Here is a 12038-nt window from a genome sequence, read left to right on the forward strand (position 1 = left end):
CAGGCCTCAGAACTGTCAGATTTTCGCCTGTCATTCACTGTAATCGTCTTGGCCTTTAAGAACAGCCCGGTCGCTTATCTGGGTTCGAGATGAATATATCTGTCTCGTTTTGATAAACGCGTGTAATGTTTATGTGTTCTTTCCCGTGCAATGTATGTGACGGTTGTGCGGGAAGAGCCACATTATAGAGGATCCTCAATACAGTCTATCTAAATGTCTATCCATCCATTTGAGTGACCTGTCCTGTGGTCTGAGCCCCCTTAATGTGACCTGCAGCGAGCCCCTTGGGCACTGGCCCTCAAATTAGGCCTCAAATCGACCTAAGCGGCGGGGGGGGGCGCCCTTGGTACCCCTGTCTGTGCCTGTGGGCGTGCCACTGGTAGTGCACCACAGAGGTTCCCGGTCAACTCCTCTTTGAAGGCCCAGTTTGCCAACTTCTCCAATATGATTTTGACGCTCGCCAAAAGCATAACAAAGACGTGTTCCGGCTACATTTATGGGACGAAAATACAAAGTGTGAAGCTCATTTAGTTGTTCCTGCGCTGTCATTAGTAATGGTTGAAATCCAATCGGCATGAGCGTATATGGGACAATATCTTCCGGTAGCCGCGCCAACGCCGACGTCACTGAATACAGTTTTGCGTTTTAGGCTAACAATCCATTACTGGAATCGCATTCAGCAAAAACTCATGCATACCTGTGCCCTTGAGAGCATGTTGAAATGTGCGTACTACCATATGAGTCAAAGCTGAAGTTACCTTGTGTGATGCCGATTCGAAAACAGCTCTGTCGGTAGCCGATAAAAAATATACTGATGCCTCGTGTTCAGATGCTTAGGTTGTTGGGACGGTTTTGCTGACAGATGAGATACTCCGTGCGTGGATCTTGATGGTAAAAGTAAGTTGATCAAATGTGGCGGTGCTATTTACATTGTATTCTATTATACAGTTTATGAACTGCACGTGCACCATGCTTACTGCGAAATGTCATACGAATGTTATGATGACCACATTTTGATACGTAAACATAACCGTGTCCGATCTCATTCCCATGCGAAACACAGTTCACGCATGCACTTAAACACTCTTCTTTCAAGCTCTGTCGGGCCAGCAAACGTCTACGGAATGGTATCGCGAATTTTTCACACTTTTGCCACGGCAACAAGTTTGGCATCAGGAGCCACATGCATCAGGAATCAGGAACCGCTGCATCAAGAATCAGGAACCGCTTGCATCGCATATCACCGACGCCGCAGCTCGGTTCCGTTCTGCATCTGACGCGCTGTGTGTGGAGTAAGCACGGCTACCGGCGCGGGCGCGGAGGCCGGCGACCAGCGTGGCGCCTGGGGCAGACGCAGCAGGGGCTTGGCCCGCGTGTTGTCACTGCACTTGGCCCGTGTGTTGACACCCGCGGCACCGGCCAAACAGCTCAAGAGACGTCCGGCTACAGGCTGTTGAAGGTGGTGTCGTCGTTCCTGATGCCCATCAAGCGGCAGATGCTGGAGTACTTCATGCGGTCGTACGCGGACGCATCCATGCAGCCATAGTAGGAGTTGACCTTGAGACAGTCCTTGACGGACATGCCGTTGCGCTGTCCGATCACCGTGTTGTTGACTCGGGGCACCATGGTCGGCACCTTACGGTCAATGCTGCGACGGAATCGGCATGGTCAGGGTGTTGTTCGCGACGCCGTCTGCGACATGTATTGTGCACCTTTGCTTTATATCACTGGTTCTTACGATGATGCAAGTACATAAATGAGGCGCAATGTGAGGCGTGGCATCACATCTTTACGAAAACTGAAAGCAAAAAATTGTTGCCGTCGATTTTGCTCCAGCGGGTTTCCCCGTATGTCAGATTATTATAATCCTTGCATTACATGTGCGACTACTGGTGCCCACAAGAAGCCATTATGATAAACAAGGCAGTAGTTTACTTCTACTCATGACGAACGAACGCGTAGGGGTGCAAACGCTTAGCAAAGTTATGGCACTGGAAAGAGCAGGCTTTATGGTAGGGTTAATTTGCTATACGTTTGCTTTGGGTGATACATAGCGAACCACTGCTACATTTAACATGGTGACTCACTTCAAGCGTAGGGCGGCACTAGGAAACCAGGCCGCCGGATAAGCTCATCATGAGCCTTCCGGGTGCGCTGCAAGGCTTTTCCAATCATCATAGAGACGCTTTCGAAATCCGCAGGCTTGAAGTTGAAACTAACCTGAAGAAATGTGTGCCGTAGTGCATCACGCTGGTGAAGTCGTACGTGTACCCGATCGTCGTGTTCTCAGCAGCGTGCTTTGCGAAGTTGTTCAAGAAACCTGTTGATGAATGCGAGATGTATCATATCACGCAAAGCTGCTGCTGGGCCGGGCTTCACCACAGGGAAGGAGAATGACGGAAGTGGGTGGCGTCTCTCAAATCGTCTGCGGGAGGAAACGTCCTCTCAGCCTTATGGAGACTCTTGAGTAGTTTTTGCACTAGGAAAACTGGCTTCGCAAAAGTGGGTGGCGAAGTTTTCATACCGTAGTTGCGCGTTACGACGCTGACGAAGTTAATCGAAGTATTTGGCAGAGCCACGGCTTTCATAACACACCGCGCGGAGTGCCACAAAGACGCTTTCCAGATACCGCTCGGATGTTCATCGGCTGTTTCTGTAAAATACGAACTGCACCAGCACACAGATGCACTATTCCATGATGGGTCGGGGCCAGTGGCGCGGGAACCGGGGGGGGGGGGGGGGGGAGAGGGACAGCTTCAGCCTAGACCTCGTTTACCTCTCAGAAGCCCGCGGTGACACCCCTGGCAGCAGCGTTGACTACAGACAGCAATGAAATTAGAGAGATAATTAGAGAGATATGGCATACACAGTGGCGACGAGGATGGTTTCTTTGAGGCTTATGAATACATAACAGCATTCCAGGCACCGAAAGATTTAAACCCGGAGAATCACGGATCCTGGCTCAGTAAACAGACCGGGGGCGCGTTCCATGAGAAAACCCCAAATGGCGTTTCTTGGCCATTTTTTACGTTGCTTTGGCATGCTTTATCAGCTTCGACGCCCGGCGATATCGTGGAAGACCGGTACACGTTATGGAAGCTCCTATCTCAGGTTCGAGTTAATGCTATCCCTATGTATTTGCGACTGTTTCTTGAAACACATGAAATGGAGGTATTCACATATTTTCAACGACAACGTTGCACGCAGGTGTATATAAAGACGGCGGCGGAAGGGGCAACTGGTTGCCGACCAATGTCCGCCGAGGCTGCAGACGACTGACCCCATGTTGCTGCACGCAAAGCTGGCTTACAGACAGGGGGCCACTTTCTAAAAGCTGAGCCAGTATAGTTGACTTAACGTATTTCTAAATCCTGGTTTCATCCCGGATTTTGGTCACTTGATTTGATTTGCGTTCCCGATGTTAAAAGTATCATTAGATACCTATCCCGTCGGTGCCAAAATTGTTTTGATGTTGAGGATATTCCATCTCAAACCGATCTTATTAAGATAATAATGGCACGTGATGATGATGACATGGTAGTTATGTATTTAGATGCTTAGTGCACCAGCAATTCGAGCACTTCCTGCATTTCATTGACTCAGTACTCCTGTTTTCCTCGTACGCATTGGGAGGGGGCTCAGAAGAACGTTGAAGAACTCAATATTGGAGGAGGGGTGGTGCCCAGACCCCCGAAAGAACACAAAGCGACCCGCCTGCTTAGAGATGAAATCCGCCCCTATCTTCCACATGCGTCTCAGGTTGTCGCGTCAGGTAGCACGCCAGCCGGAGGTCAAATTGGTGAGGAAATTATGACGAGGTCTGGGCTCCATCCCTCCCCTAATGAATGATGTTGAATGCATCCCGAAACATTGCAGACACAATCGTCCGTAGAACTAAACAAGTCCTCATATACTTGGTCAGGGAGTCGGTTCCGTTGCTCAGGGAAGCAAGCCCGCTGTCAGTTGTGCATGCTGTGAGCTCACTATAAATGTGTCTCCAAGTATGGATATGAGTCTTGAATGCCTGAATTGTTTTGTCATTCACATTGAGTGACAAATTTTATTTGCGCGTGAACAACGGCTATCATAATGCTCTTGACATTTCACTTTTCCGCATTACAGATCTAAGCGGAGGGATTCCCAAAGTGCATTGTGTAAAGCGTTTGCGTAAATCACTGCACGTCGGGGAGAGCAAAGATACGGGGCTCGATTCCCCGTGGTGCCCGCCCCTCCTGTCAGGGTGAGAGGGGCAGGCGACGCTATACAGCCTAAGCAGTTGAATGTCTCGTCAAGCCCAAATGACAACGACGACGAGTCTAAGTGAAACGTGGTTCTCCACTGCTCCGGATAGGGGCTAGAAAGGTTTGGTTGAAGAAAATTTGACTGATACGGTTACGCTCTCCAGCATATGTCACGTAGAGCATATGTTGCTCCTTTATACGCTGTAGGTTTGAAGAGCCATTCCATCGAAGAGGACCCCCTGCGGCCGAGCATTCTGCAGAATTGATAGTGGGCGGATAAGACATCGGACCCTGTGGATGATGATAGGCGAGATCTGCTTACCCCTGAAAGCAGTACGGATGCAGGTAGTGGGAGCAGAGGGGCCGTGGCACCACGCGGGGGCGCGCACTGGAGCGGGGGCCGGCGCACCGCAGATCAATGTCGGCCAAGATGCAACACTGTGCCGACATTGTGGCCGCCAACAATAGAGACGCCGAGTGTCAACAGACAGAGCGCATGACGGGTGGTGGGGTGCGGGCCCATTCGGCTGCCGTCATCAGTGGAGCGCCGACTGCTGACGTTGGCGGCGTGGCGTCGCCGCGCCCGCGGCGCGGCGGGCCGCCAGCTCGGGCCTCCCGCCGTAAGGCGAGCACAATGCTCCAAACCTGACTCCGGCAGCGAGCGACCCAGTGACGGCCGTCGTTGGGGATGGAGCAATGCCCGCGCTCTAGCTGCTGAGGCGGGCAGACGCGACGCGCCCGCTGCCCCCTCGGCTTTCACGCTGGCGCGCTCACGTGGGATGACGTGCTTCTTGATGACGAACACGTGCTGGTCGCGGTCGAAGCGCGACTGCTCGTGGAAGAAGCCGAGCGCGTGGATGATCTCATGGATGGGCTTGCCGATGGAGATGAAGCAGCGCTTGGACTTGCTGTCCGGCGGCTGCAGAGAGACAATCTGGGCGCCACCCAGCTTCCCGATGAACGACCAGCACCTGGCGAGTGTGCACGAGCTGGCGTCAGGTGCCGCCGGCGGATCTCACAGTCTTGAGGACACAACGAGACACATGATATGAGGTCAGAGCTTTTACGCTGAGCTGTCGGCCTTCATTATACCCGTTAGTAATGCTTAAGCGACGTCAAGAAGTAAACATTGGCTATATTGTTCATAGCCGATTATTCAAGATGCACGAGGGAGGACGCAATATACAGGATATTTTTGCGTCCTTTGAGCAGGGACTTGAACACCTGAATCAGGTTTGACCACCTGTAATCTCTCCTATGAATTTTTCATGTAGGAGTAACAAAGCGCAGCATTCGTGGCCGATTTAATGAGCGTATTGGAGATACGCGTTTACAGAGAGAGTAAACACCACTAGGAAAGCCCTTGGTAGACCACTACACAGCGATGGAGCATAATGAAACAAATACTAACTTCCAAATGCAAAGCTTAAAAACAGCTACAAACAACGGGCATCAAGATCTTCTAATGCTGCCGATACGTAGCCTTCGTCCGATGCTGAGCAGACAAGCGCGCCATGGACCTGGTTTGGGCAGCGATAACAAGGTTAAGCACGTTTAAAGACGGTTCTACGCTTGTTGTGATGAGCACTGATGCCAGCTGGCAAAGTTATTTTTCTCGTGATGCTCGGTGCGCGAGTTAAAACGTTTTGTCTAAGCCGTTTGTGTTTCGGGCAGCTCTTTACAGTACCTTGTATTGGGAGCGTGGGTTGCGAAAGCCTGAATACCAGTGATGTTCGTGAGATTCGTGTAATTTTCGTGGTGTCTGATGTTCATAGTACGTAATTTTCCAATCTTATATCGGTATAGGTCATTGTAAACTATCGGCTTAGCTGCCTGTGTCTCATGCAGACCTCAACGTAGAACCCTGTATCGGCTTCTAAGATGTGAGAGTTTGGATGCTTCGCTGTTTTGGTATCTTTCTAGTGGCAACGTCTGCATAGATTCGGAGGATTTTCGGAAATCACCTGCCTTTGTTTCATGTGCATCTCTTTGCATAACTTTGCCCAAATTTCTTCATTTGTGATCTCGTGTTCCGTTACGATCCGTCAATCTCGTAATTGTTGTTGTCTTGCGTATATCTTGATCGTCAGCACAGCTTGAAGCACTGAATAGTGGAAATAAAGTCAAGCTTTGCCCTATGAAATCGTTTAAACCAGTATCTCCTGGTATATGGTACAAATGATATTAAGCAGTATTAAGCAGAGTAAGTTGGTGATGGCTCGCGTCTGTGGTGTGCTGACGGCTTAGGTAGCTGTCGGAGCTTATGAAAAGCTTGTCAGTTCAGCAATTCGGAGTGCCGTTATTTTTTAGTGTTATTTGAAGGTATTGCTGCGACGATACGATCATCACCGATGGGAACGGGGTGAAGGTCGCCGAGTTATGGCAGCATGTTTCATTGGGGCGCAGACTGCAGACGCATGAGCAATTCACGCTGCCTGTTGAGCCACTTACCAGCAAGGGAGCGCGAAAATGTGACTGAAGGAACGGCCAGCCTGTGCCAATAACAGATGTGTCTTCAAGCGGACTCGAGCGCTGAGAGCTCCCAGCGTGCCTTCAGTGCCGGCCAACACGCTGAGGGTTGGTACGGCTGACTTACCCAGCAGGCTTCTTGACGGGCCATATAACCAGGTAATCTTTAACCTTGCCGTCCCAGGGGACAAACTTGATGCAAGTCATAAAATTAAGTATGTCTAGGGCGTCCTCTATAAACATCCTCTGCTTCATTTCTGAAAAAAAAACACAGCACATCTCATGGCGTTTGGTGAAACCAATCTCCACTGTCAGGGGAGCAAGCCATCTTCACGAACATATGCAGTGAGACGAAAAGGTTTTGGACACGGGGTCACAAGGGCTAAATCTTTGATGCACTATGATGACATTGTTTCTTTTAATGGTATGAGGTTTGAGAAACATAGATCAGAGCCGCTGAAAAATTTAAAAATCACATAAATTCTTGCGATATGCACGATTCACACTAAGCAATTAAACACTGTTTTGTCAGGGTTTCCGCTAAGGCAGGCTATGTGTTGTCATGGTTATATTTTCGCTGTCAATTTTTGACGTGTATAAAACATTGCGTCTTGTACAGCGGAACCCGTATAAGTAACCGTGTATTGTCTTTCTTCGACGATGCCCTGTAAAATAGACATTGCACACATTCCAGGAGGTGAGCGAAAGAGCAACGGCAAATACCGGGAACATTGATCACAACGCCAATCTCACCGTATTTGGGGCTGATGATATATGGCACCACGTTGGTATCCCACTTGCGTGTGGGAAATATATCCGTGTTGAGAGCGACACGGAACTGCGCTATCTGGAAATATAAGTAAAATGTCCAACCGCTTGTTCACAGCCACGCAGACACCGTACACGCGTTGCTCTCGGCGATCCATACGTTGACATATCGCTGTCTGCAAAACGTCCTGCCACGCTTTGTGATTTAAGGCGAAAACATATTAGGTGTTGTTGATCATCTCACATGCTGTTATGGCTAAGCGCGCCGTGCCTCAAACATCCCCTTCCAATGCCAGCCGCAATTTTTCGGTGATTCTCATTGACAGCGTGCTGCCTTCTTACAAGTTTTGTTGAACATTCGGCGTTACAAATTCCTTTGCCACTGCACTATCCAAAGTATAAATGCACGACATGTATCTATTTAACTATGCGAAAAGGCAATCGAAGATATAAAGAAGATCTGGTGATTAAGCTTGATAATGCGTAACTCTAAATGTGCTGCTCATTGAGAAACGACCCTATTATTTGTACCCTGTCGACGGTGATCGCGGGTCAGGCTGCAGCACCTCTCCACAACATGACGCCTGCAAACGGTCTAGCCGCAATGACCGGCCTGCCTGGTCTGGGTGCTCCAAACGAGATGGCGATTCAGGCGTTGTTTTGTTACTGACGCGTGACCAATTAGAACACTGGTTGAACATCAAGCTCGTTGTTCCTTCGTTTCAGTGAAAAGTCTAATAATCGTAAGCGATCTAACTGCGTCCCACCTCATTGGGTATATAAGCGATGTCGCCTTCAAATAGGCCCGGAGACACCTCAGGATCGGCGTCATCGAGCTCGCCGTCCAGATCAAACGGGTTGTCCAGATCAGGACCTGTAACGACAGTCGATATTGCTGGTCAGGGGAGCTCAAACGTCTCTTATCTAAGCTCTACTCGCATGACGTTGAACATCTTCACGCATGCATTGCATAACACCAGGAGCGCCGCGTGCCCGTACGAGTACCCCTCTGGAGCGTACCTAGAATATTTCTGAACTCGGCTGAGCCAGATGCGGCCCTGAGTTTGTCAATCTCCTGGCGGTAGGAGTCCTCTAGAAGCTGGAGCTGGAGGTCTACATCCTGCTGCGTGACGCTCCTGGAGCCGGCCTTCAAAAGCACCGACAGAAGAAGCACCATCAGCCTCTGGAGGCGCTCCGACGACCGCATCTGGTGGTCAGAGCGTCACGATGAGCACACCGTGCGCATTTGGAGAGACGTAACACACATCAACGCTGGGTAAAACAGTGTAGCCCGAGCATTTTTGGAGCAAGGGTCGCGCTAGAGTAGTGTCTCTGGTCTCCGTCACGTATAAGACGGTGCAGTACAGGTTTTTTTGAAAGGGTGGGCTCGTTCGATCCTGACGTCCCTTGGTGACACTGTACCGAACTAAAAGAACCACGAAAGTGCGTGAGCGAGAACCCCCTCACCAGGCGCCATGTGAGGAGCGCGGCGGACCTGCCGCGCCGCCAGGCCGGGTGTATACCGCGTCGGCCCCTTGCTCTGTATCTGGTCCCCGCTTCTTCCCCACCTCGGTCGTGGTATTTCTAGCTAGTCGTGGTAGTCATTACACTCCCTTTGTTTGCCGTACTATTTTGTTCTGGGCAATGTGATCATTGTTTTGACTGAATCTTGATCCGCCTTGTGTTAAAGTAAGTGTTGAACATTGGAAAATGTTGAAGCAAGCCTCAGATATGATGAAGTAAGCTCACTTGTAGCTATTGGTATACTTTTTAGTAGAAAAGACTGCTCTAGACAACACATTTTCTCTGTTAAGTAAAAACGTTGAGATTGCCGTCACATCTGGAAATCATGCTTATGAACGCCAGATGTGAATGACTTGACAGTTATGTTTGCATTGGCCTTGATCGCCGTGTGGATGATAGAATGACCGGATTTGGATGCCGTTATTATGGCTTCATTGATACCTAGGGAACCTTGAAATAATCTTCTCGAAATAGTCTGCACGTCTTCGCGGGTGTGTAGCACAGCAACTAGATGAGCTTAGGTCTTCGGAAGGGCAAGGCTATGAACTGCACCAAATGATCTTCAACGTGGTAATTTCAGTTCAACCCCCCCCCCCCCCCATATAAATGCGAAACACTCAGCTTAACTAAATCGCAATTCGGCTTGTGTTAACTAATTCCTCATTTGCTTACATGCATTTTGTAAATGTTTTCTTAAATGTCTTTCTGTAAAATCTGTCTTCCGTCAGAATACAGAAATGCATCTTTCTCCGTCTTTTAGCTTGTTTCAGTAAAAGGCGGTACAGAAGTTGTTAAGTGCATTTGCTAGGAACGTTATTCACATAGATAAGACAGTAGTAATAGCCTCATTCTTCTGGAGAAAAACAGGATAATGGAGATATAGATGCGGTGGTATTTCAGCGACGTGCCTTGATCGAAACAATAGCAGAAGACTTCTGCTATTGTTTCGATAAAGGCATGTTGCCGAAGTATCAACGCATCTATATTTCCATTCTTCCGTTGTTTTTTTCTCCGAGGGATGAGGCTATTACTTATTTAAACTCTTCTCTAATTTGTATTACTTATTTAAACACTTATCTAAAAGACGGTACATAGTAAAATAAAAAGAATAAAATCGTGCCCCTCAAAATCAGGTGAACCATGCCTGGTAATATTTTGGGGGGAACGGACCTTCCACCAGGAGAGGTCGTTTGTCAAACCTGTGTCCCTCCCCACCTTACCAAGACCATGGATGCACCCCTCCCCCCCCCCCCACACACACACCAGCAATTTGTCGGGCCTCGCCTGGGCAGATTTTACAGCAGCGCAGCCCGGTCCTGGCGGGCCACGGCCCTGCCAGGACCGATATTCTTGTATGAAATGGATTAAGCTGTGGTATTGACCAGGTAGAGCCCAGATCATGCCCAGCGGAGCATGTAGTGCATTTTTTCTTGAATGACGTTGCAGAATGTGAGTGAGATCTGGTTGGGCTCGAGCCAGTTATCCAGCAGAATTCACGTTCTGGCGTAGAATTTACCAGCGGTCGCACCACAGTTGCTTTCGCACGAGCGGTGGTGTGAGTGCTGTGGATGTCGTTGTGCGCGGCTTTTCTATTGTGTGAGCTGGTAAACCAAATCACAGTGTGTTGAACCGTACGAGCATCTAGACAGGCTGACTGCATATTCTTGGGACACTGGTCGGCAACGTGCAGCAGGACCAGGTGAGTCCAGAAATCATATTTGAACTGCAGATAGAAAAATGGGTTACATGGTCAGTTCCCAACAAGTTCTGAGCTACAACTTATCAACTTAACTACATTACCTAATGTTGATGATTAGGAATTAAAAGAGCACTCGGCATGCGGATCCCGGTCTTTTCGAGATCCTGTTCAGTCAGCCAAACAGCTTCATTTTGACGATGTGGTCACTGCGGACTGTCGCACATGGTGCCAGTCCAGCATGGGTCGAGCCTAGTTTTAAACTTTTCAGTTTCGGATGGCGATGAAATTGTCGGTGGAAGGGCGTTCCAATCATTTACGACCCAGAAGCTGAATGAGTCCCGACGGACGAGGGTCCCGTTTTGAACGCTGCACAGTTTACTTTGGTGCCGTCGTTTCACTTCAGAGCCGTGTCACGTCAGGAACTCCGGCGCGCATGTCTCCGTGAAGCATCTGGAACACCGCAACCGTATCTCCCTTGTGACGTCGGTAGTGCAGCGAAGGCAGTTGAGGAGCCCTTCCTCTCGAACAAGACGTGCACCTCCCCGTTGGACCCGTTGTAGCCTCTCCTGATCCAGCCTGCCGAACGGACCCCAGGTGATGACGTCACACCCTCGAATAGTTACCCCAAAACGGGAGTATCGTGGTCCTCACAACAATAGCAGCGTGAAGACTCCAATGTTGAGAAATGTCAGTGTCACGACTGCCAGCATCTGGGTGTACTTAAGAACCACCTACGCCTTCTGCACGGTCTCATGCAAGGTCTGAACCCTGCATGGGTCTCCACGAAAATTCCAGGGTACTTTTCAGCGGACACGCCTGCGATTTCGGCGCTGTGCAGCAAGTAGGTCGGTCGCGGATTGCAAATGCTGGTGTGCGCTATTTTACGCATGAATGCGCTGAGTGAGAGGAATCGTACTGTGACCATGTGATCAGGTCATCGAGGTCAATATGGAGAGGAGAAGCAGTCAGGGTCCTCAGAGCATCACAGAACACCTTCGTACCATTCGTAAACATCTTGACCGCGCCTCGCACATCTGGTAATCGACGAAAATAATAAACAGGATTAGTCTCAGCACCAATGTTTGAGGGGTACCGCTGGCGACGTTGGTCCAGCGAGATTTAGAGCTATAGACCCACACTCTGCGACTATATGCTACTATATCTGCTACTACATGCTACTATATCTGCTACTATATGGACCCACACTCGGCTTTAACTTTACGATCTCGCCTACACCTTAAAAGAACTACGTGGTATTGCAGTCTATTTATCGTCCAGATTCGAGGGTTGTGCTTTTAAACTGCTATATGATGCTTTTAAGCCAGCACACACATGAC

The 12038-nt window shown here is 49.4% G+C and overlaps 1 protein-coding gene across 1 annotated transcript in view; it reads right to left on the reverse strand.

Annotated features, from left to right (window-relative positions):
• Positions 1-1389: 1389 nt before the first annotated feature.
• Positions 1390-12038, reverse strand: part of LOC119103791 (zinc metalloproteinase nas-15-like) — a 33753-nt gene continuing 23104 nt past the window's right edge. The window contains exons 2-8 of the mRNA XM_037227444.1: positions 8499-8685; positions 8246-8352; positions 7464-7557; positions 6838-6967; positions 5016-5212; positions 2221-2320; positions 1390-1648 (exon numbers count right to left, since the gene is read on the reverse strand). Of these exons, the coding sequence (XP_037083339.1) occupies positions 1444-1648; positions 2221-2320; positions 5016-5212; positions 6838-6967; positions 7464-7557; positions 8246-8352; positions 8499-8685 (1020 nt within the window). The 3' untranslated portion in view covers positions 1390-1443. The remainder of the gene's footprint in view (positions 1649-2220; positions 2321-5015; positions 5213-6837; positions 6968-7463; positions 7558-8245; positions 8353-8498; positions 8686-12038) is intronic.

Source organism: Pollicipes pollicipes, unplaced genomic scaffold (genome assembly GCF_011947565.3).
Source record: "Pollicipes pollicipes isolate AB1234 unplaced genomic scaffold, Ppol_2.1 Scaffold_5724;HRSCAF=6776_pilon_pilon_pilon, whole genome shotgun sequence".
Lineage (NCBI taxonomy): Eukaryota > Metazoa > Arthropoda > Thecostraca > Pollicipedomorpha > Pollicipedidae > Pollicipes > Pollicipes pollicipes.